The sequence below is a fragment of the Ceratina calcarata genome, unplaced genomic scaffold (assembly GCF_001652005.2).
Source record: "Ceratina calcarata isolate Rehan_Ccalc_2016 unplaced genomic scaffold, ASM165200v1 scaffold54, whole genome shotgun sequence".
In the NCBI taxonomy this organism is placed as follows: Eukaryota; Metazoa; Arthropoda; class Insecta; order Hymenoptera; family Apidae; genus Ceratina; species Ceratina calcarata.
The window spans coordinates 653,091-677,742 of record NW_017176565.1 but is presented as its reverse complement, the minus strand read 5'-3'; the positions used below and the strand labels follow the sequence as shown (position 1 = coordinate 677,742).

Genomic DNA, 24,652 nt, shown 5'->3' with positions numbered 1-24,652 from the left:
ATTATGAATTATTCATCTGATCTTCAATGCTATTATTAAACAAGAAACCATACTTATTATTAGTATCTTTGTTAATGCATCGATACACATATTTTTATCTTTGGCAACTGAACGACAGATTATCAGTCTAGCTATTATGCGTTTGGTAAACGTTAGGGCTTTAATAAGGTTTTAGTACAGGACACAATTGCACGAGTTAAATGATTCGAGCGAACCAGTTGCTTTTCCACAATATCCAGGCAACAGCCGCAGCATCCGACTGCGGATGAACGGGCGCGGATCCGAGTAAACAAGCGTGACATGCTGATATGTTCCTGGTAGCATCGAAACGCGATGAGATGTCGTAAACGCAAGAAGATGACAGAAAATCGATAGAACGTCTTCCAGATAGAGGCGTAGACCCCGTCTCCTCACGATTTCTCGCCCGGTTTCTTTCCCGCTCGATCGAACCCGGCCAAGTGATGCTGGCCTGATATTTTTCAGACGCCGCGTGTCTTATCGCCGTCTTCGTTCCTATCCCGATACGCTGTGCGTTGAAAAAATATCGAATCGCAATATGTAATATGTATTGGTGGTTCGGAAACTATTGCTATCCAGGATACTATCCTGTTACGTTGACACGTCACAGTCGTCATGTCTCTACAATTTGATGGGAAATCGATAAAACCACTTTAAACATGCTCCACTTACCAATATTCGTCAATAATATGTTTTTTAATGATAATTTCATTGGATCGTACCTATACCGTTGCGTGTTGCGTTTACAGAATTTTAGGGAACAAAATTGTGTGACAGAAATTGCACAAAGGGCGAGTCCTATTTTTTAATTACTTTAATCATTAAGCATGATTAGCATGAATCAAATTGGAAATTCAGTAGTTAGGGACGTGAGGATAAGAATTCTCGTGATGCGATGTTCGAAAGGAAAGGAAGGAACTCTGTACTTCGTACGTACAGAACGTGAGAAAGCAACGGTTTCCTGTCTCGGTATCGATTTAACGTCAGTTTCATGTCATAAAGACGTCAAACACACGGTTTTCACCAGGACAACATCCTCGGTCTGAATTTACGACCCGCAGTAAGCAACAGGTCTCGCGGGAACGAATCCTCTCGTACGCAGAATCCAGTTTCCCTCCGTTTTTGTGACAGTAACTACTTAAATTAATTCTTCTGCACTCGTTTCTAGGCAAGGCACGAGAGGAGCACAAACAGGGGCAACTACCTGTTGCTCTCGGTCGTAAATCTACCCCCGGGCTGTAATCCTGGTAGGCTCGTCTCAGAATGACGTCATTGACGATCTTTTGACGGACAACTGACACCCATTGACGTCTCCTCGGTGCCTTTCAGTCAAGCAAATCATCGAGACGAGCCTTCCTTCCCCGGAGGAAACGTTCTTATTTTCTGAACGACCGCAGCTAGTACAACGTACGACTCTTGGTCGGCGGGAAAGTCATAAATCTATCTACTACCCCTACTTGCTACCCTAGTAACTACGAGCTTTCGTGACGTCACGCAACGCTTCGTGACGAGCGGTTCGACATATCGACAGCTCCCATTTACCGATCCTTGGGAAATTAAGAAATATTGAATCGGGAGAAAGGGTAGCCCCGGTAACTGTTTCAAGGGGATGAGAATCGGCACGCCGAGGTTGACGTCGACGTGGCGGGCAAGCCATAAATCCCTCAAACGTCTGCTGGTATCCTGATGCGAGCAAGCAACTTGTGCCACTGTGACGAACGGATGACTGACACTTTCCGCCCCCGCAACCCTCCTAGTTTCTCCCGACGAGCCTTAAGGATCGCCCTCGATAGGAAAGGCACATAATTAAATTTGACAAATCGATCAGCTCTCTGATACCAACAGTTAAATTTCTTAAAGCCTTCGGGAATCATCTCTGATCATGATCTGCTCTGTATTTAATTGATATCAATAAGACACTCGGATCACTGTGAGAAGTTCAGTTCGTTTCACGAAGGGGGAACTTAGAAAGAGTGCGCGAGGAAACAAGAAATGACACAATGCGATGTTTGACTCAACTATCCGAGCTCTTGTATGCGGCCCTGATACGTTGGCGTCCTTACGACGTAACATGATGAACAGATGACGCTAAATCAATACACGCCGTCGGCTACTATCATTGTTGAACGTCGTTTAACGAGATTCTCAGCTGATTATGAGAAGCATTCACATTCCGCGTGTGTAACCAACGACAATGAACTTCGCATTTGTACTAATCATTATTACAATATTTAAATTTATGCAATCTGTATATTTTAAAACTGTAATCTTCATTCACAGATAACCTTAGATATTTCATTGATTTAAAAAATTAATGAAACCATTCTAAATGTTTTTAGCAATTATTTGCACTTCTACAATTTATTTCAATCAAACACTTGAAGTGTTCCTTTCAAATAATTGTTAAAAATCACTGAAGAATTTTAACCATTAATTTAACCAGTTGGAAATATTATAATTATTCTTATTCGGAAATATGTGAGACGCTACACAAGGGTCGTGTCCAGCATGCCTCACGAGCTTCCAGGAACAGGCTAACATCGATAATTGAAGGACTCGGGAATCCTGGAACGTATCGAATTCCGATCGCGTGTCATAGCAACGGCCGCTAAAGTTAAGGGTGAAAAGGGGATGGACAACGACGACGACGACCGAATGGCGGAAGTCCAAGTTCAATTTTAAACGAGTCAATAACATCAAAAGCTCCGAATACCCGGCTCGTATCTTCGTGCGGAGCTGTTCCTTGCCGTGGGTGGAACTATGTAATAGCTTGATATATAATCTTCGCGATGCAGAATTCGACCTCATCGTGATCATCGTAGTCCTATTATTATACAACGAAATTTTCGAACAAGAGTATGCATCATCTTTTCAAATAATTATATATAATTAGTTTGAAATAAATTTCATAAACGCTGAAATGGATTATTAAAATTCTTACTGCAGCGTCGAAGAAGAAAAATTAAATTTGATTTTCATACATTATTCTTGTACGTTTGGTTCTTACGAGAGTCGAGGTGTGCAATCATACATCCGGACACGGCGATCGCGTCGACGCCTGGCGTATTTCTCAAACCAGGAATGCACGTTCGACATAGGGGTTGCTACCCTCTTCCCGTTCAATAGGGTGACTCGAATGACGTAACAAAGCGCGCGTTTTACTAGGAGAACATCGACAAACGAAGGATGCGGCTAGCCTTGACAACCCTTGGAACCAACCACCTTTACTTTATCTTACCTTTACGTACTCCTTCCTAATTCCAGTTCGATCAATAATCGTGCACACACGTTACGAGCACACAAGTATATCTTCTCTTTCACTCACTCACACTAAACTTTCCCTTTACCCCCCCTTAAAATATTTTAACTGTCTTTCTTATTCTTATATTCCCTGCTTTATACGTCGCAATTAGACATCCCAATAACTGACCCGGCCAACAAGTTTAACCTTTGCGACGTCACGCGGCCTGACATTGTTACCCGGGAATTATAGGGTTGCAGTTGGCTCTTGGACACGTTGCGCTGGTCCTGAACGGGGGTGGTGATATCGACACGCTTTTCGAACTTCACCACCTCCGATGAACAGGAGTTCATATACGAGCGCGCGACGCGTTTCAAGGAGATTGATTAAAATTAATCAATTTATACAATAATTAAATAGCACGTACCTGGAGGAAATCTCTCCCCTACTACTGTCTCTAACCAGTGCTGAGCTTCAGCTTCCTGCTCCGGTTCTCGTTTGCCAGCAACCTGCAACCGAAATGTTAATAGCGGCTATTTTAATATTCTTTTTAATACTCGATGCTTCGTGCGTGGCGTGCTAATGACTCTCCTGTCATGATTAATGGAGTCTACGCTATTTGAAAGCCAGGTCGTCTGAAAATAGCTGCGCCCGCACGTGTTAGACTAATTTCCATTAATCCGTGATAGTTTATTTTTGAGGTAAGATAATCAGTTTCCGCAGAAACTTTCAAAAATTGCCGTAGCCGATGGTATTTCACATCGTCATGGCGGGGTATTGGTAAAAGTTTTCAACTAGCAATAATCGCACCTCGGTAGAACCTCATTGGTTACGATATCGCCACTGCGCAAAGCTGACGACTGAAACTTCTTTTGCCCTACTTATAGCATTTGTGTTACCATGTCGACAGTGAGAATTCTGCCTTCTTCGACGCCACCTGGCAACAAGTGGAAGTACTAACGGAAGCGCGTAAGCGCAGTACATGAAAAGATTATTTCAGAAATAAGATAATTATAAAAATGTAATAGACAATAAATACAATTCATCTATACAATTGAATCGGATTAAAATGAATTATAAAATGCTCATCAAGAACATTCGTAAGTTATCAATATACTTTTACGATACATTCGCTCCCGAACACGCATTTTCCACGTGCCACTCGTGTACAGTGTATTTGCAATTGAATGCAAGTAGGGATGCGTTAAGTATTTGCTGGAAATGCATTGTCGTAGGAAAACACGAGGATAGGAGGTAGCACGCTAAGTACACGTCGAAGAACACCACGCAGTACAGTCATACTCCATTCTTTTCTCCGGATCTACGTATGATCTTTCTACTTGTTGCATTCGATTCTCAGGGGAACGAATCAATGATATCTGCTCCTATTCGAATTCTTAACTTTCAGTGAGACCTGGTCAAATTTAACGATACGTCTACACTTTCTATTAATATTTTTATGCGTCGTATACGATGTTTCCATTTCCTCAATTTCCTTATAAAAATAGTCCACTAATAATTAGTGATTCTATCTAAATTATTAAAAGAAATGATTGGATACAACGTACAAGCATTGGAAATTTTAGTAGTCAGAAGGATTGACAATGAAACGTAGATTAAAGACCGAAGAAGCAAGCTTGTTGATTCGATCGATCTAATTCTTGGTTACGCAACACGCGGCACGAACATTCGGCTCCAGCCGTGTACGCAACTCCGTTTTGTTATACGATAAACTTGGAAACAGCGTCGATTGACGGAATCTAAACTCGGCGGTGGCCTCACCCTTCGAAGTGGCCAGAGTCCAGAAATTACGAGCGTCTTTGCTTATCGGCGTCTTTCATCTGGCGTCAGTCCACGTATGTGTACCGGCTAACCATCGCGAAGCACACCCACTTGTTCGAACTTTTCCATCACGGATTTCCCAAGTCTACGTCGGTATTTAACAATGAGCGACAAATAGCCGTGACTACCGATATTTTCTAATACACAACAATAGATCATCCGAATCCTTGTCTATTTTCGAAAAGATGTTAAAACGAAACGTCACAAACTTTCGACTCTCTATAGTTCTATATAGACTCTCGCTTGTTGCACACGCCATTTCTTATGTTTAACCGTATGTATTTCGGGAATTCTACAATTAGGTATGCCGTTACATCGCGGCTAAGTTCATTACGAGTCGACGAATTATAAAACATCAAAGAGAAGATCGCAAAGAAAAACGAAGAATCAGTAGTAACTAAGAGCAGGATGCAAAAATAAGCAGCCCAGTTTGGTACACGACCCATTTCGCGTGTACCAGTTATGATTGGCATAGCAAAAGAGTCTTTGAACCAGAGAAATAAACGCAAGATCTGGGCTATTATCATAGACATCAAAATCTGTGTATATCTGTTCCTACAATCATTATTCATTCTATTTTCCACTTTTAATGAAGCTTTCTAAACGGAGTTCCAATTCTATAATATTTCATTTTTGATTCACTTAACTCTTTCACCGCGTTAAAGAAAGGATTATAATTTAGATAAATGATTTTGCACTTGATTATTAAATATGTTACAAGCAAGTCTTGTAAATAGGGCCACAGTGTCAAGATTTGGTTACACGTGGGGGTGTGGGAATACCCAATGGGCAGTGGGCCAAAAAACATTCGTTCCTGAATGTCGGCGGTAACGATACCGCGGAGGGGAGACCGGCATATAGCGTCGCGACGCACGATGTCCAACTTAGTCTTAAGTCGGCGTCATCCTTCAGAAGTTGTTCTCATACGGGAAACCGCAGTCTTAGTGACAGAAAAGAGGAACATTCAACAGCGTTCAGCGAAAGGGAAAGAGGAGAAATATGCCGGTACGTGTTCATCCTTTCGAGAAGTGACCGTTCCGACGAAGGGATAGTGATTAACGATAAACGCGAGATCATTATTATTAATTGAGAAAGACGTAAACGAAAACATGCAAGAAAAGTTTCTACTATAAGACTGCAGATTTTATGCATTTAATATAAAGAATGCATGTAATGTAAAAGAACATGCATTGTAATGATTATTTTTTTTAAAGATCAAAGAAATCTCCATTTAGATTTTATTTATCGAATCAATAAAAGTTCTACTTTGCATAAAAATCCGCAATCTATTTTAAATAAAAATTCAATTAGGATCATAATTTCCTCCGATGTAGTCTCATTGGCAAATAATGATTTATTATTGCCATGCGAAATCTTGGTTATACGCAGAATTCTAATTACAGTAGACCTTGGGCTATTTCGTTCTGGCGATTTTCCCTGGATTAATCTTAATGTACATACAAAATTAAAAGATTTTGGAAAAATTCGTTTTATTTTATTGAAAACGGATTGGACGACTGAACTTGCGCATTTGTAAAACGACGGTCTGTATTGCCGATTGGTTTTGACGTATGGACTATCCACCTCCATAGCATCCGGAGTATTTATACCTTAAGATAAATATCCTTTACGTAATATGTTTGGTCTTCTAGTGAAAATATCAGGTCAAAAAATCAGCCCATTGTCTTCTAAAATAAAATATGTTCTCATCTATGCATTTGAAAAAGTATTCTATATTTAAAAGCCAGACATAATACTACGTTTCCCTATTTTAAAAATTGCATTTTGCTAATATTAATTAGAGGAAACGCGCTCGAGTTTGGGGTAAGAGCATCATTCATGCGAACGTTCAGCACAGATGTCCGAGTTGATCCGGGGCCAAATCGCTGGAGCGAGAACACGCGAAGGACTCGGGTAATTTAACATTAAATTTAGTGAATCGTTGCGAGTAGTGTCACGTTCACGATACGTCCTTGATATACGGGCCCGAGTCTGAACGAAAACGCAGCATCACTTGAGAATGAAGCTGAAAATACATCTCGAGAGCGTTCGACGAGGAACACGTTGCTTCGAACCAGCTTGACACTTTACAGATATCACCTCGCAAGACTTGCCATCAATTCCTCGATCGAATAGAAATAGGCAGTCGTTAAATAAGCAAAATCCCTAAGTCAAGCCTGCACGTTGCCAGACTACATTTATGCTAATTATTCGTTGACATCGCTAAATCGACAATAAATTAACTGAATGTTCGCGGAGATTTCGTTCTACTTTAAATGTGGTCACATCTTATGAAAGGAGAACACATGAAAATCATTTTCATGTATTTCGAAATTGTTCCATCGTGCAATCACCTCGTAGGATGAAGAATATTTCATTGACGGTGGGAATTGCGAAAAAGAAGGAGGTGCGCGTGCAAATTGTCAAACTGCCAGAAGTGTAATTTCGTCCTATCGACGATTTTACCAGAAATCAGTAAAACACGGTATTCACACGGCACGTAAAACAGGTGGCCGAACACAGTACCCGGTTCTTGCCAGTTTTAATAAAAGCCAACGAATCGGTCGACGTATTTTATTTTCGACGTCCGCTTTATGCTACCGCGGGTAACGTAACACCGATCGCGGTCTATTTCCGTCACCGACATTTTTAAATTGCCCCGCAACACTTCGCTGGACCATCCCTCAAAGCGATACACCCAGCACCCATGCCCCGACGTCTACCGTTAACCGTTCTAATTTTGAACCGATGCAGTCGATGAAGGATAAACTTCCGGTTGTTTAGGCACGCAACAAGGAGCAAGAGGCTGAGGTGTTGACCTGGATCGAGGCGGTTCTAGGTGAGAAGCTTCCGCCGGGAAACTACGAAGATATACTCAAGGATGGAGTAATTCTTTGCAAGCTCATCAATAAACTAGCACCTGGATCGGTGAAGAAAATCCAAAGCAAAGGAACTAATTTCCAGCTCATGGAGAACGTCCAGAGGTATGATCGAACTTGAAACGAATAAATATTTCGATCAATAATTATTGGGGATTTTTAAACAGATTCCAAGCTGCGATCAAGAATTATGGTGTTCCACAAGAAGAGATCTTTCAAACAGCTGACTTGTTCGAAAGACGCAACATCCCACAGGTTACGCTGTGCCTGTACGCACTGGGTAGAATAGTGCGTATCCTTAATTCGACTGCAAAGACTTATCAATTGTATATTAATTTCTTCTCGTGTTCAATTTCCAATGCAGACGCAGAAGCATCCTGAATATAATGGACCGCGTCTGGGACCGAAAATGGCTGAGGAGAACAAGAGAACGTTCACGGAAGAACAACTTCGAGCTAGCGAGGGCCAACTCAATTTGCAAATGGGTTTCAACAAAGGGGCTAGTCAAGCAGGCCTCGGTTCTTTCGGCAACACTCGACACATGTAAACTCCTGATCTCGAAGAACGCACAAAATATACGTTATCGAGGGTGGAATAGGTACAAATATTCATTTAAAATCTAAATATCGATCTCGAAGTACCACGCTTGATGTACGACCGCGAAATCATTACGCTAAATTCGAACCGACTAAAAAAGCTTTATCGAGGAGTATCTTCGTGGTCAGGTGGCAAAACATTTTTACACAACGAACTATGTTATCTGACTTTAAAAAATGTACTCTGAAGACTGCAATTGTACGAGCAAAAAAATAGGTTACTAGAAATGTATTGTATTACGTGTGTACGTAAATGCGAAATCCTGTTGAACGATAATTGGTAATGCATACAAGCTCACGATACTTTATACACATATCACGTTGTATCACCTACATAACACATACGACACACATTACACATGTACAGATACACACTACACGCGTACATTTTAATCAAGAAAACTAGAAATATCAAATGATACTCTAACACGTAAACAACATAACACATTTCACGTAAATTCATTACACGAAACACGAAACATGACATGGCACAGAAACACGAATTTATCACATGAATCGTACGCAGATGAATGAAACAACTGGTGGGACGATAACAGGATTTCGCAATTACTTTAATGTGTAAATGTACGATTTTATCGCAAGTATCGACGATTAATCTATCAATTCGAACGACTAACGTAATGCCTTTTCTAAGATTTGTAATTGTTCTCATTGTAAACGACGAATGTACGAAATAAAAAAAAAAGCGGCGCTGCTATTTTCTACTATTCGTATTATTGTACGTAGGTAGTCTGAACATCAGTTGCATACCGCGGTCACAATTAGAAACGGGGGCCGCAAACTGACGACAGAAATGGAACATTCTAACTTTCAGTTGGCTGCTATTTTCTCCGCAATGTTAGAAAAACAAGGGCCGAGGGAAATTGAAAATTCGTCTGGCATAGGCCTTACTTAACGCCAAGTTCTTGGCAAACATCAGCATTAATGTAACAATAATGAGCGTGTTCCTAAAACGTCGCTTATCATTTAGGAGAACCAGCCTAATATTAATTATTTATCCTAAATTACTATTTCAATCAATAAAACAAATCTTTAACTTTGAATAAAGTTTTTAATATCGTGCCATGGAAAAGCTGTTTCCAGTTAGCTCAATTTCTCGTCGGTTTCCAGATCCACCCTCAAGGTAGTGGAGTTAATTTTGACACGTCGGCTACTGAAACGCCCACGACTTGTTTGTAAATGAACCTCGTGCCACGAGTTGTGTCGTCATCGCGGCACAAATTCTTTTACTTCTTTACCCTTCCTCTTTTCAATATGACCGTACGTGTAAAATTTGAGTCAAACTTTTGCTTAGCTTGGCATGTTTGAATGCTTTCGAGCTATTCCTGGATGTTCGCGGTATACACCCATTCGTGAATCCGCGTTATGATATTGCAATAATACATATATCCTGTTCTTAATTTATTCTAAGATACTTTAGAAAAATTATTGCGATGAGAATTAAATTAATTTGACTTGTTTGCAATATTCATAAAGAGTAAAAATATTCGAATATTCATTATTAATGATTGTTGCTTATATTTATATGACTTTGTGTAATCCCGGATGTAAATCAAAATTAGATACCAGTGCATTGAATGACTCAATTTATAACGTCTCCAGAATTAGACGCACTTTAACGAAAGATCTTGAAAGTATTGCGAAGATGTATTCTGAGTCAGATGTTTGAAATAGATGTTCAGTATGTCAAGGGGAAGAAATTTCTCCAGTTTCTCACAAAATATTAATTTTTTCACATATTTGTTTGTCACGTCTTGGTCAGCACAAAGTCTAACTCGATGTAAACAAAACTCTCTATATAAGTCATAAGGAAAACAGTTGGAGAACTAAAAAATAATGTTTAGAAATGGTCCATGCAGTAACACTGTCTCACTGATCAAACAAATTTAAGAATCATTGCGTATACAACGTAAAAATTATTACGTATATTCATAAATACAATTTAAGAGAGAGTGCAACCTCTACGTTGTTGTGGCGCGAAAACGTAACGAGCACACGGTGAACACGTACAAAGGATGAGAATTCTTGGAATTTAGCTCACCTGCCAAAGCGGACGTCCAGGCATCTCAGATCGTAGGTGTTCTTCCGCGGATTTCAAAAAACGTTCACGACGTCAAGCCGGTAGAGGTTTAGTCGAACTCAAGCACAAAAAGTGTGCGCCTCGGCCACCGTGCTGCGTATATATGCGTGACAGGTGTGCAGTCGTGTTGGTGAACGCGGAGGCGTTTCTATATACGGATCACTTACTCACCACCCACCCCGTTTTACACGCGAGCACCTCCATCGGCATCTTCCCGACCGCGATCTTAAAAGAATCAAATGAGAACTTGTTACATGGAAATCGTGGCTGTAATTGATCCAAGTGTCTAGAGAACGAGAGATACTCACAGTCAGTTATTTCAATGAAGTACAGGAAAAGATGGTGAAGATCGAGACTTCTCGACTGTTACAGCAACTCTGAATCTTTATGAACAGTTCTTATTTTAAGATCGTCATCCGTTATCGGGGGCGCACATCGTAGGTTGATTTTGGTTAGGTATAGGACAAGCTCCGATGTCTCATCCGTTCTTACTCACTATTTCGATTATCGAGTTCTCTTGTGTTTGGTTTTTCACTGTGCTCCTGTTTTAAACTACTACCACTATAACTTAAATTACAGCACGAATAATGAGAAGTGTGATGTCCGTCTAATTGTAAGTGTTTGATCTCGTTAAATTTCATCTTATACGAATACTAATGGCATTTCTATGTAACGTTTGTCGAGGAATGACGACTCCAAGAGGTAGCGTGGCCGAGCGGTCTAAGGCGCTGGTTTAAGGCACCAGTCTCCTCGGAGGCGTGGGTTCGAATCCCACCGCTGCCATAAACTTTTTATTTCCTTTTGCAAATTCAGCGGTCGCGCATAGGAGTTTCCGTATCACGTTTGCCGTAACCTTCGTACTTCATAGACCGGCGACGGCGACGGACGAAGCCGGTGGTAGCGAATCCCTTGAAGGTCCAAGGTCCAACGGGTTGCGTCGGCACGCGGCGCCGTGGTTCACACCTATCAGGAGGCTACGATGCCAAAAGAGGTTACTCTTTTCTCCTACGTAGTGGACCATGACATCTGCACGGCTTCTCGTGTACTTGTGCCTTTTGCCTACATGCGTCTTTACTACAGAGCGGGTAAAAAAGAAAAAAAAGGCTTCGTGCATTCAAAAAGTGGAGGACTGCTTCTGAATAACATGTTAACCTGATACGTGTTTCATTCAGAAGGTGCCACCATGGACCACACCCTATGGATATAAGGTATCATGAAGGTATCTCGTGTCATTCACGATTCGTACATAAAAAGGATTATTTTAAATGTTGCTACTCGTCTTGTTAACTTACTTTCTACCACAATGCCTTCACCGGAACACTAATCTCATCTTTAACATTGATTTATATTACCTTATAATTAGAAGTATTTAATTTCCCAGAAAATTTAGTGAAGAAAAGGTAATTAACGAGACTCCGTGGCGCAACGGTAGCGCGTCTGACTCCAGATCAGAAGGTTGCGTGTTCAAATCACGTCGGGGTCATGGATAACCCTTTTTCGTCGATTTTTATTAAATTTAGCGCCACTTTATTGAATTCTACATATTTTTCCATTGATCCCACACACTATTGAATCTCACAGATCATTCAGCTTATGCTATCTATTAGTATCTTATAAAGAGAACTTGGGAAGTCCTCTTTTTACTATTTATGTATTAATATGTGAGACCCTGGCGGGTTGTGAAATAATGTAACAAATTATTACGTGCACCGATTTTATTTTTCTCGAGCGACTCTCGTGCTAATGCCTCGAGATTGAGTCCGCGACTGTTCTTTGTGAACAGTGAACACTTCACGAGGCGCTCGTCCAGGTCCAGACTCGTTTGTCTAAACATCCTGTCTCCTTATCTCGCATTTTGTCTATTGACACCGTGATCTGGCAGGGACGTGGCGCCAGAAATTTACTGCCACAAATATATCGTTAATATAATAAAAAAGTGCTAAATTGTAATTAATAAAACAGGACGGACATGCTATTTGTCTTTACCACTTTCGAATTATGCATAGAGTGTTTCTATGTTGGCAGCGACAATAAGTCAGGCTGACACTGATATCGTGATTATCGTGACTCGTGACTCGCACAGTTTTCAGCAGTTGGCCACAGTTGGCTAACGACCGTTACAAAGAAAGGTGATGCATATGTGAATGTGCATGTCTTCTGAGAGAAAATGATTAAAGTTAAACGGATAGTGTGTGTGTGTGGGAAATAATACGAGCAAGCTACTGTAATTGCATCTCGAAGATATTTGTACACACATATTACCTTTTAATATGTATCGCGTGTATGTTAAAGGTGTGAGAAGCAAAAGGATCGGTGGCTCGGTTACTGCTACCTAGAATTCCGATTTAACTCTGGAATCGCGATTTCTTAATAGGAATAGGGATGCACAGGATGTATAGGTAATACGCATTTTCTTTACATTGAAGTGCAGTGCGTGCTCACATCCCGCACACAAGACGTGAAGTAGCAGGGTACCATAATCACACTACCTTTCTCCTCTCTCGCACAGTTGAGCGATATTCGCGCGGGTTGTCTCATTTAGCCCCTCCTTGGATTCGGCTAACATGTTCTTGAAGAAGGACGAGTCTACTATGGCTGGCGGCAGTGTGCAGTCTTTGCGGTTGGAGTGCCATGCGTCGTGAGCAGCTGTTTTCTTCCCGAATCCGGTGAGTGTTTAAAACAATTATTAATCCTATATACCAATTTATGTATGTTAGCAAATCCTATATATGCATGATGAGATCTGATAGCTGGCATTGAATCGCAAAGCTTATTCTCCGAGTTGCAATTAATTTCTGATTTCGAGGATTTAGCTTCGTTGCACAATCGGTTATGTTATGGTTATGTTACGGTATTTCGTTTGTACGTTCGCTTTTCGTACGTTGTACGACATAATCTGAGCTGTTTAATTTACACACAACCTCCAGTAATCTGTGGTTCGTGGGTAGAATGGACATAATCAACAATTTAACCGATTCATGAACAGGAATGCATGAACAGTGGCGAGGATTCGATGCAGTGCGCGATGCTTTCGCGTACGTTATGTTTGCCGTAGATTGGAAAGACACAATTTTGAGGAAGAGCCGCGTGGGCCCTAAGCACCTTTGTGACGTAGCAATAATTTATTGGTCCGTACGGTTCTTTTCATTGTTTATCGATACCGTTGGCTCCACATAGCCGAAAATTTTGATACACCTCCGGGTCTCCGCTATCGTTTCCGACAAAAGACGGCTGGCCGCAAATTAAATTCCATTCGATAACGTATTACGTCAGTGCTCTAGCCTCACCTGTCCACATCAAAGTGCAATCACGGGACAGTGACACCGTTTTTCCCCAAAATTGGAATTAATAACGTCCTTCTTGTGTTCGCATACGTACGCAAGACGAGACGTTCGTACACTCGAACCGTTTATTCCTATTGCAATTCGTGATTTAAATCTACAATCGTATTCTCTTCACGTTTAGCCATACATGGATCAAACCTTATTACGCTTTCCCCTAAAATTAACATGTGATTCGGAACGATGGTGGGGATCTGTGTACGCGGCTACTTGCAATATCTATGTGTATAGAAACATGCGTATAAATACAGACACGTTTTCAACTGTGTACTGTGCGCGCTTGCTTCCATCGGTGTCGTCATGAAATTACTGTTGACTGCATGCGTTCCTGTTGAAAAAATTCCTCACGGGCGAAAGTCAAGGTATGACGGAATATTGTAATACCATGCCATACTTGCTGACGTACGTTGCGACGTCTACATGATATCCTGGTGTTAGGAGGGGCTTTGTGAGACAACCCGCGCGAAACTCTTTTCAACGTAGGGAGAGAAACAGCTTCCTAAGATATGTTGCTCGGATAAATCAGTGCTTGCATGCGGGATGTGAGCATGCACCACGTGTGTAAGCACGTTGTTTCATCGAAGTCTATTTACGAACACATATATTGTATCTTGCCACCCGTTCGGGTTTCCTTGGGATAGGGTAGATTTTATAACGATCTGGGTATTTTGATACTGCCCACAATACTATGTCAAGAGAATTTCTTCAATAATATCACAATGGAAAGAATGAAATTCCTTAGATTTGTTATTAATAAGAATGAAATGCATATTTTATCTTTATTCCTTGATTGTAGTTATAATTTATAATTAGCAGAAATTTTTGCCTTGGAATATAGTACCCAACATTAATGAAAGGCATTAAGAGTGTTCGGGTTTGAAGTGTTCTATCTTTGATTTATGATTTTATGACTGGCAGTTCTAACTGTATTACAGAAATTTCTTAGTTTGTCTCATTTTTCTTTTGATTGACGGTAGAATTCGCGAATACACAGTACCTATGCAAAATTGGAGATACATATTGCCCTTCTCTATAAACAAGGCATCCACACCCCATTGTTTCAAATGGGGCTCGTATGTCTCCTTTATAGAAGAAGCTTATACTTTCACTATCATGTTTCATGTCTAATATGCACACTGATTTACGTGTAACATATGGAACATGAAGATGAATGCTGATGGAAACTGCTTCTGCATTCTCTATTAGCTAACATCAACTTTATGTAGGTGTGCAAGTGTAAATTATTTTTAGTACATAAGACAAACGAAAGTATTTCCTTCTAAATAAATCGATGGTACCAAGACTCCGTGGCGCAACGGTAGCGCGTCTGACTCCAGATCAGAAGGTTGCGTGTTCAAATCACGTCGGGGTCAAAGGCTCCTTTTTTTTCTTTTATTGGAGCTTTGCATCCCTCCGGGCCTTCCAAATGCTTAAGTTTCTTTTTTAAATGTCAGTAGAAATATTATACAGTGTATGAAATATTTTTTTAAAACTGGATTCTTAAGAAATAAGAAAACTCAAGGCAATTAGAATGCGTAAGATAACTTTATTAAGCCATTCGTATAAAAAGTTCTTCATATATGCATGAGATTATGATAAATAAATAAATATACTATGACTGGTACAAAATATAGAACTATATAACTGTTACTGTACAGTTTATAGATTTTAGAAGTTAAATTTATAGCCATTTCCGGATACTTTCACTCGCGCTACCGAAGGTGCCGACGAATAGGCAACGCCTAATAAGTTTTGAGACTGTTGTTCTTCTTGTTGCTGTTCCTCTTGTTGCAATTGAATCTGTTCAGGCACCTGCGGACGATTACTATTAAACAGAAATCGTATTTAAATTCACGTCTCGTAACGAAGTACATTCTAGTATATTGTTCTTACTTGTGCTTGCGTCGATTGTACATGCTCCTGAGATTGAGCTTGAGCTTGAGCTTGAGCTTGAGCTTGTCCATATGCGAGTAATTGCGCTAATTGCGCTTGGTACGCGTTAGCCGCAGAGTAAGCCTGTACCTGGGGTTGTTGAATTTGTTGTAATTGTTGATAATAAGCTAAAGTAGCTGGATCAATCGATGCTTGATATGGTAACGGTGCTTGTGCAGCGGAGACGAATGTAGGTCCAGCGACCGGTGCTGTTGCATAACCGTGTGCGATTGACCCAGTCGGAAATACACCTAACATATGATAATAGATATTAGACGTAATTGTACCGTAAATAATGATGATATACGTTGCGTGTTACAAACCTAAACCGGGATTTCTATAAGCAAGAGCACTAGCGATGTTTGGTAGAACTCTTTGTGCCAAGTAAGGATTTCCTATATTGGAACTAAACGATTGATGAGAACTGGGACCGCTGAAAGCGAATGCTGTTTGCGTTAAACCTGGCCTGACAAAACTGAAAGACGCGTGTTGATCAGAAGTACCGAGCACATTTGTTGCCCTTACACCTTGAACAGGTGGTTCGGCGAATGCCGAAATAAACATTATACCGAAAAACGCTAGATATTTCTGAAAATGATAATGCCTATTAGAATGTATAGGGAAAATGTAAAGGAATCGTACACTTACCCACATGTTGCGATTCTGTAAGAACTTTTCGGAGAACGAACGACCGTATCACCACCAACGAAAATCACGCTATTCTGATGTGAGGACACTACGTGGGGAGTTATATATCGCGGAAGCGGCCAGGTTGATACGTGAGTAGCATCGCATCGACACATTTTCAAACATACGATCACACTTTCTCCAAGATACCAAGGTGGCACAATTCATGAATAGCAATCGTTCGATAAACTTTTTCCCCTTTACTAGATCGCTTATGATATCACGCAGTACACAGTAATCAGATTCCTAAACAGCTACAAGAGCAAAGAGAGTAATCTTTTCGACTACATTCAGCAGACTTTCGATTAAAGATCAATGATCTCAGCAATAAAATTAGTGTGAATTGTTGTACAGAAATTTTTAATGAATAATTTGTACAGAAATATATACAGGATTTCAGTTACGTGCTATTAGAGCGAATGAAGCAGTGAAATATTTGTATTCGATTCACCTATGATCGTAACATTATCGATGAAAGCTGCTTTCAGCTGACCTAACGCGGAGCTTATACGCAGTCGAGTTATTAATTGTAATGAGTTATGTCGTTCATGGAATATGAATTAGCTTATTTTACTGGCAGTGTTTGATTGTATTTTATGTTTCGTACATATTCAGAAGCCTTGTTTACTTTTTAATTGGAAAACGTTCATTATAATACTTCGGAGTATAAAGTATCTAAATTGTTACGTGTATAAACGTTACATATTATATACAATACGTGATAAAAGGACCACAACGTAAATCCACGATTATCTACTTCTTCACTTTAATTTCGATATAATATTTATACAGATCATAAAGCATTCTCATTATCAGGTATATAAAATTTGTTAAGTTTCTGTTGGACAGCCAGTATTGTGCGTACCTCGATGTAGGTACAAAAAATTCAAGTCACTTTTAAGACAAGTTTATTAAATAATCTGACGGTTTTGATATCGAAAACCCAATTGTAAAAGACGACATAAATTTGTGCGAAATGACGTTGACTAATCCCCTCGTATCGTTTTACATACCAGAGAAGTACGACTGGTAAAGCATACCCATGGCGGATGTCGCGAACAACGCGAAGCAACTCCACCATGTTGCTAAGCCTAATAATCCTCTATATACATCCGTGGTAAATATCTGTCGGAGAGGAAAAGCATAGAGTTATAAGAATAATGAAAAATTATATTGCGGACATTACCTGTTTGAAGGAACTGAGAGCAAGTTGAAAGTCTTGTGCCGTTTGAACAACTGTTTTCTCATTATCATCTCTGTTTACGTTAGCTGTAGATTTTAATGCTTCGTCAGCTGAACATTCTTCGAGCAATGATCCTCTTAAAAAGCCATTCCATGTATAACCACCTAAGTTACGAACATACTTGTAAAATACTGTTTACAATCGAAGTTTTTTTCTTAGCATTTAGTATTACCTAAAGATTTGTACATGAATGTAAAAAATAAACATATAATTATCGGTACGATAAATTGTAGGGTAACGGCGCACAGATAATAAAATACAGCAGAAATCTGGAACAGAGTATAAAACGTGATAATCCAGATCTTCTTTAAACAAATGTTTTATGTATAGTGTTGATACCTTTTTTTGTAAGTCCACGTTCGTAATTCTACCAGCTTCTTTCTTTTGATTCTCCAATCGTTGCACAGCTAAGTTGAGGTATGATTGCAAGTACACTGGCATTAGAATAAATCTTAATAGAACTGCAATAATAATTGCGATTAATCTCATACTCTCAAAACCTGACGTTGTCATCCTGCAAAAATGCCTCCATATATATGGAATCGTGTATAGTTATAGACGTTTACAGTAATTATGTTTAAAACTTACAGTGGTCCATTCATACCACTAAACACTCTGACTGTGAGGTAATGTCTGCTTATAGGCTTAATCCATAAACTCACTAATATAAGTGGAGAGGCGTAACTAATATTTGCTAACAACAATAATAACCTCTGATCTTTGTAATATCTGTAAAACGTAACATTTACTATTGTACCAATGATTAGAAGATATTTTGGTAACTCGTTTTAGTCCTAGTACCTCAATGTATCCCAATGCATCTTCGATATTCTCAGTCCTGGGAAAGTAAATAAAGAACCAACTAAACCACACCACAAAGCAAGGAAGAATTTGACCACAACTTTCGATGCAGGTCCTCTATAAAGAATAAGCAGTTATTAGAACAGATAACACGTGAACATTTCTGCCTAAATTCAAAGTCTGATAAACTTACGTAGAGGAAAGACCTTGATTGTCTAGAAAGAGGGATGCGCTATGATTAAAACTTGCATAAGCCTTGTCTAAACCGATTTCAAGAGTATTCTCATCTACAATGAGAATCATCATAGCTATGACAAGATAAGCAGATCCAGTTACAATGCATGTAGATCTTTCACCTATGCTCTCCTCTCCTTTGAAATATTGTACCCAGAGAGAAAGTAACACTTTGCTGAATGCTGAATTAAGGAAAGCATGTTACATGAAGAAGACATACATTTCTAGTGGCAGAGACCAACCATAAAAAGGATACAATGCAAAACCCAAGACTAACAAGCACCAAAGCATACTTAAATTAATTTCATCTTTGATTGGATATAAAGAATTGTATACCTGTTGATTGACAAGATAAATATAATTAGAGGATATTATGCAGATCTAAATACTAAAAAAGAAAAAGCATAGTTCACCAACCTCTGTCATAATATAAACTGCAGTAGCATATACAGAAAAATCCAATAACCATTGATAATCATTATAATATTTTAAATGTACCACGTCTAATGCAGCTATCTTAGCACTCTCGAGTGTAACATTCAAATTTCTAGGAACATGAAAAACATCTCCAACCTTTCCGTTTTCTACATGCTTGCCCTTCTTGGGTTTCTCCTTAGGCACACCAGCAAGAGTTCTAAGCTGTTGATCAGTTGGACACAAATAACGTGTCAACCTGTCGAATGATTGCAAAATTCTTAATAAATGTTATACTTAATGATATTTTTACATTCATGCATAAGTTGATGGAATACCCAGTAGAACATAAAAACCATCTTGCCAAAGAGAAATGAGGAGTCAATTTCTGAATGACACTGACCATAATCAGGGTGATAACTAGTTGAGCTCCTAAAAGAGCCTGAAATAGTTAAACGAAGCATGTTTATTTAAAAAGCTACCGAGCGTTTAAAGTTTCACGTGTACTAATTGTGAATTACCATGGTCGAAGAGATGCGAAAAAATTTTAAACGAAGGCGGGACACTGATCTCAGAGATATATTTGCTTCATCACGGAATTAGTAATCGCAGTAATTAACGCTAAGATACGCGGTGAGTTATTGAGGGCCTGATGCTGTTAACGAGTGTTCTACCATTTTAAATGGCACACAATGGATTAGCTCGTTTTATAAATAGTTGTTACCCTATGAAACCGAAAACATCGTAACCCTTATCATCGGGATTATGAGGTTATTTCCAATGTAAGGTACAGAGATGCCAGGCCACCGAGAATCTGCCCCTCCACTTACGCACACTATCGCACTCTATCCGTGTGCTGCGAGCTCGGCTCAACTTCGGCTCAGTCGAGAGAGAAGGCGAAACATAAGTCCGTCGCTTTTGCTCCTGATGCGTTAAAATCCAAGCGGCACGCAGCCGACTGACGGCTGTTTCCCTCTCAATTCCGTCCTTCTCCCCATTATAAATTAATGTTCGCTCAAAGACGCTCAAGAACGCTCAGAGACACTGAGGCACGCCCAAGGACGCTCAAGCACGCTCAGGGACGCTTAAGCACGCTCAAGCACGCTCAAGGACGCTCAAGCACGCCCAGGGACGCTCAGGGACGCTCAGAAACGCTCAAGCACGCTCAGGGACGCTCAGGCACGCTCAAGCACGCCCAGGGATGCTCAGGCACGCTCAGAAACGCTCAGAAACGCTCAAGCACGCTCAGGGACGCTCAAGCTCGCTCAGGGAAGCTCAAGCACGCTCAGAAACGCTCAGAAATGCTCAGAAACGCTCAGGCACGCTGAGGCACGCTCAAGTACGCTCAAGTACGCTCAGACACGCTCAAGCATACTTAAGCACACCATGTGCCCAATACTGACTATTTCCAGTTTTATCTATTCTAAACTTGACTCGTTGTCGGAATAAGAGCATTTAGCGGAGGTGCATCGATATGCATCTACTTGGCGAACGCCAAATCTTTCGGGTCTTCCCTGCATACCTTGATGACAGGAAAGGAACATTCATTCAAATGTATAAAGAATCAAACTTTTATTTCGATAAAAATTCAAACGAACAAAGGTTCATTTTAATAATTATTTTGCGCAGCATAAAATTTCACAGATCAATTAACAAATGACAACAGCGACAAAATAATCTAAACAAGTACTTTACAATCATATATTAAAATAAAGTATTAATTTCTATCAACAAGTAATATACAGTTTACCCTCGCGACTTAAAATTTATGTCTAATTTATCTTGTTAAAATCTCCTGTCTTACTACCGAACTAATAAATGCGAGAATGCGACCTCATAAAACTTTTAAACTTAGATGAAACCCAAAATGAGACTTTATTAACCTGAATACAGTAAACCCTTGATTTTAAGGATTAATTAACTGTAACAGTCGTCGAATATCCAAGATTTGAAGAAACATTGACGTTGATATCGAAGGTATAAAAAAGGTTTACAAAGTTCGGTTTGCTGAGCTTGAAATCTATCTAGATAAAAATCCGTAAAGTCGAGAGTTTATTGTAATATTCAACGTCGCTTCCTGATAAAAAATAACTTCAACTCGATTAGTAATGTGTAATACTCCCAACGTAATAGCTTCATCATCGTTGACTATTCGTTCAACACTCGGACATTTATTCGAACAAGTTCTCGTTCAACTGTTCGCTTAAAAGTGGTAAGACAGTCCTCGGTATATTATGTTACATTCGACTAGATTACATTACTTATATAAGTTCTAATTTTTTTTTTTCACTTTTTATTTTTACTTCTGTTCCGATCGGAAGCGAAGACAAAATTGTCTCGAGCCCCTAATACACGTGTACAGTGTATCTAATGGTATCGTACATATTAATAGAAATAATCTCAATTCTCAATGGCCAAGTCAATTGGACACTATAAATAGTAATAATAATAATCGTTAATAACTGTCTAAATCCTTTTCTCATTCTTACGCGCTACTGGTTTGGAAAATTTCGTATAAACCCTGGTAACATTTCGTTAACCGTGATATTAATTATTGTTAACTAGCCGTCTGTGATTCGGAGGTTGACGAATATTCGAATAACGAATAAATAATCCTAATTAGTTACACGTATAAATTCGTTATTCGAATCTCATTTATATAAATGAAATCTCAATTATTCGCTAGTCTCTAGTCATCTTTATTTCATGCAAAATTTTATACAGAGTTCATATTCAACTCTGTTCTAATTGCAGTGTCGATTTTAAGAAACTGCTATTCATTTCTTTCACAATAGTTTTTGAAGTATTTTCTAGACAACCTCATGTACAAAGTACAAATAGAATAGTTCGTCAAATAGCGATATGAAGAACATACGGTCTACGCATACGACCGGAGTTCAAATTAAGTTTCCATCACCCAGCGTTTGTGCTCTTACGAAATTAAAAAAATAGTTCAACTCGGAACGATGCAATTAAAATCCACGTCGGATATTGGCAAACGCTCTCTCCACTGTCTGTGTAAAAAAATTTTCTGCACTTACTATCGTTACAACATCTATATAGTTTGTTGTTTACGTTCAGGCCTACGTAGTTATCAAATGAATCGTCAGCGCAGTGAATACTCTTCATTTCAGTAGATAATAAATATTCATCAATTACAATCCTGTACAACGAAGTTCAAAAGAGAAATTCAAATACACTATTTATGTGTACATACATATAATATTAACTTGATGGCGTCGAAAATGTGCACATTCATAGAAAATAATTTGTGCAGAATAAGTATACATTAATAACAATAACAACAATGTAAGCTCGGCAATACATACGTACTTTTCGATTCGATTAAAGCGATCGGGACAAGAAAATATTTTTATAACAATCGCAAACAATATTGTTTACAATGATACTGCCTATCAGGTTGACAAATTTTAAACAAATATAGGTTTCCTATTAGTTGTGTATATGTACAAAATATTTGGACAATCCTTGATGGAGTAATCAGAAGATCTTGAATATCACATAATTAATTGAAAACAAGTATTCTATCTTGATTACATCTCTTGTATGGTTTTTACATGAAAAATTTCCACTGCAACACGATATTAATTATCGTAAAAACATATTTATGTAGTATCATCGATTTCATTACTCGTAGTAGGTAGTAGTGGCAAGAATTATTACGAGGCACAATTACGAAGTGACACCTGTTGCCATTTCTATAAAAATTTTGCAATATTATAAAAACCGTGTATATTACTTCCATAATCGTACCAAGATTTAGATAGCATCGTAAAAAATAACGATTTCCGATGGTGTCCAAGCATTTTTCCTCCGACGGTAATTCAACACTTGCCAAACCAGAAGAGTTAAAAGTAGAATAGTAAATACGACGATGCATTATATGCACCGTAAGTCGTGTCGATGATCAGAATTTTTAAACGTGAAGTTCTTCGTTCTGCTAATTAAACTGCAATTGTCACTGGTACGACAACTATTCTAAGAAACAAAGCTTCACTTTATTAATGTCCCTCGTTTAGTTGCGTGAGTGAAACTCATTAGAGACGAGAACGTGTATTTGGATCTAGGAATTGACTTGAAACACGAGCGCGTGATGCTTCTCTAATTACCGCGTCTTGAGAAGTCGGAAATGTTACAATCTGTCGACAATATGTAAAGATAGATAGTCGTTTTCGATCGAACGTAGGCCTTATCGTGTGTGCTTGAACATTGGTGATCGTTATTGTATGTACGTAATTTTATGCAAATACTAGGCTCGGTTGTCCACTGTATCAGACTACGATTTCGCGAAAAACGCGACCTTAAGAGAAAACATACAGTTTTCATTGACATAGGATACCTTACAAGGAAAGATACTTCGTTCGCAAATTCGAAAAATTACGAAACTTTGGAAGTGTGTAGGTAGATCAATGTGTTGCGTTTTCTTTAAATAATTTAATATCGAAGGGTCTTCTCTACCCTCTTAAAATAAATTACAATAGAAGGAATTACGTAGCACGTGTGTCTAAAATTTTATAATCTTATTAATTTGTCGATTGGGAATCTTCCCTTGTTAGTTGATCCTTTTAACTGAGCTGCGATTCACTCGCTGCTTATCCAAATGTAATTAGAAAGACAAAACGATTCTGGTGTTTTAACTTTACAAATACGGCATCGCCTCTTCAGCGAAGGAGCTAACGAAGAAATCGGATAATACTTATATAAAATGTCTCTCGGTTCGTGAATTGTTCACGTAAAATATTTCTAATCATTTCGGGGAAGTTTCTCGCTTTCTATCCAAACAAACCTGTACGTCACCTCCGATACGATTTTTCGAAGTACTTCCGAAGAACCTTTCTTTTCTCGAGACTTGCTCTTCAGGCGAACCGCCATGGCCGTCGAGGAGTTTTCGAGTGCTCTCGTGGACGCACTCCGTTTCCGGGAACTCTCCCGCAGAGCGGAGACTTTATTCATCCACAGTTTTAACCGCCGACAAAGCTACTGAACCATCTCGATTCATGTACGAATGCGTCTTATTCGCTGGACATTAGCTGCACGCTATCCTCGGCCGATCTGTGCAGTCGACGGACGTCCGACAGAGACCGGATCGGCGTTGGATGCAGCAATGAGAATGTGTGCGAGTGACGATCTGAAAAAATTTTAATCACACTGATTTCTATACGAATCTGTTAAAATCGTTTAATAATCTATTCGATGACCGAGTAATTCTAACTCCAGTGTGTTTGGATAGGATGAGTCAATGAGAGGACGAATAATCTTTTATTAAAATTAAAATAAAATAAAATAAAATTACAAAATTTAT

The 24,652-nt window shown here is 39.2% G+C and overlaps 6 protein-coding genes and 4 non-coding genes across 19 annotated transcripts in view; 5 read left to right on the top strand and 5 right to left on the bottom strand.

Moving 5' to 3' along the window:
• The window catches only part of LOC108628797 (muscle-specific protein 20), a 15,867-nt gene extending 4,798 nt beyond the window's left edge, over positions 1–11,069 (bottom strand). Inside the window, exons 1-3 of the mRNA XM_018030968.2 lie at positions 10,986–11,069; positions 10,639–10,902; positions 3,687–3,768 (exon numbers count right to left, since the gene is read on the bottom strand). Of these exons, the coding sequence (XP_017886457.1) occupies positions 3,687–3,768; positions 10,639–10,662 (106 nt within the window). The 5' untranslated portion in view covers positions 10,663–10,902; positions 10,986–11,069. The remainder of the gene's footprint in view (positions 1–3,686; positions 3,769–10,638; positions 10,903–10,985) is intronic.
• LOC113464797 (U4 spliceosomal RNA) lies at positions 3,974–4,114 on the bottom strand. Its single transcript, XR_003389659.1, has one exon. It is a non-coding gene; the product is annotated as a U4 spliceosomal RNA (small nuclear RNA).
• On the top strand, positions 5,972–9,304 carry LOC108628798 (myophilin). Its single transcript, XM_018030969.2, has 4 exons — positions 5,972–6,106; positions 7,886–8,085; positions 8,148–8,268; positions 8,345–9,304. The coding sequence occupies exons 1-4, from the start codon at positions 6,101–6,103 to the stop codon at positions 8,525–8,527; spliced, it is 510 nt and encodes a 169-aa protein (XP_017886458.1). The 5' UTR covers positions 5,972–6,100; the 3' UTR covers positions 8,528–9,304.
• Positions 11,070–11,378: 309 nt separating the features above from the next.
• On the top strand, positions 11,379–11,460 carry TRNAL-AAG (transfer RNA leucine (anticodon AAG)). Its single transcript has one exon. It is a non-coding gene; the product is annotated as a tRNA-Leu (tRNA).
• Positions 11,461–12,088: 628 nt separating this feature from the next.
• TRNAW-CCA (transfer RNA tryptophan (anticodon CCA)) lies at positions 12,089–12,160 on the top strand. Its single transcript has one exon. It is a non-coding gene; the product is annotated as a tRNA-Trp (tRNA).
• A 795-nt stretch (positions 12,161–12,955) lies between these two features.
• The window catches only part of Sfxn2 (sideroflexin 2), a 63,553-nt gene continuing 51,856 nt past the window's right edge, over positions 12,956–24,652 (top strand). The window contains exons 1-2 of the mRNA XM_018030851.2: positions 12,956–13,076; positions 13,187–13,343. The gene's annotated coding sequence lies outside the window, so the exon portion shown is untranslated. The remainder of the gene's footprint in view (positions 13,077–13,186; positions 13,344–24,652) is intronic.
• TRNAW-CCA (transfer RNA tryptophan (anticodon CCA)) lies at positions 15,320–15,391 on the top strand. Its single transcript has one exon. It is a non-coding gene; the product is annotated as a tRNA-Trp (tRNA).
• On the bottom strand, positions 15,545–16,690 carry LOC108628742 (transcription elongation regulator 1). Of its 3 annotated transcripts, XM_018030858.2 has the most exons (4): positions 16,599–16,690; positions 16,274–16,538; positions 15,912–16,201; positions 15,545–15,830 (listed from the first exon to the last, which is right to left on the bottom strand). In XM_018030858.2, the coding sequence occupies exons 1-4, from the start codon at positions 16,602–16,604 to the stop codon at positions 15,687–15,689; spliced, it is 705 nt and encodes a 234-aa protein (XP_017886347.1). In that variant the 5' UTR covers positions 16,605–16,690; the 3' UTR covers positions 15,545–15,686. The 3 variants fall into 3 exon arrangements, with proteins under 3 accessions (XP_017886347.1, XP_017886346.1, XP_017886349.1); XM_018030857.2 differs by having other exon boundaries at positions 16,274–16,624; XM_018030860.2 differs by having other exon boundaries at positions 15,740–15,843; positions 16,274–16,624.
• Positions 16,804–20,156, bottom strand: emei (transmembrane protein 161-like emei). 2 transcript variants are annotated; one of them, XM_018030847.2, is made up of 12 exons: positions 19,851–20,154; positions 19,668–19,771; positions 19,333–19,588; positions 19,172–19,251; positions 18,875–19,090; positions 18,682–18,798; positions 18,469–18,609; positions 18,220–18,394; positions 18,053–18,149; positions 17,824–17,984; positions 17,651–17,762; positions 16,804–16,891 (listed from the first exon to the last, which is right to left on the bottom strand). In XM_018030847.2, the coding sequence occupies exons 1-12, from the start codon at positions 19,851–19,853 to the stop codon at positions 16,884–16,886; spliced, it is 1,470 nt and encodes a 489-aa protein (XP_017886336.1). In that variant the 5' UTR covers positions 19,854–20,154; the 3' UTR covers positions 16,804–16,883. The 2 variants fall into 2 exon arrangements, with proteins under 2 accessions (XP_017886336.1, XP_026672480.1); XM_026816679.1 differs by lacking the exons at positions 16,804–16,891; positions 17,651–17,762 and having other exon boundaries at positions 17,830–17,984; positions 18,053–18,151; positions 18,221–18,394; positions 19,851–20,156.
• LOC108628741 (uncharacterized) overlaps positions 22,005–24,652 on the bottom strand; it is a 14,406-nt gene continuing 11,758 nt past the window's right edge. For all 7 annotated transcript variants that reach the window (XM_026816689.1, XM_018030854.2, XM_018030856.2 and 4 more), the window contains one exon: positions 22,005–24,478. In XM_026816689.1, the coding sequence (XP_026672490.1) occupies positions 24,363–24,478 (116 nt within the window). In that variant the 3' untranslated portion in view covers positions 22,005–24,362. The remainder of the gene's footprint in view (positions 24,479–24,652) is intronic.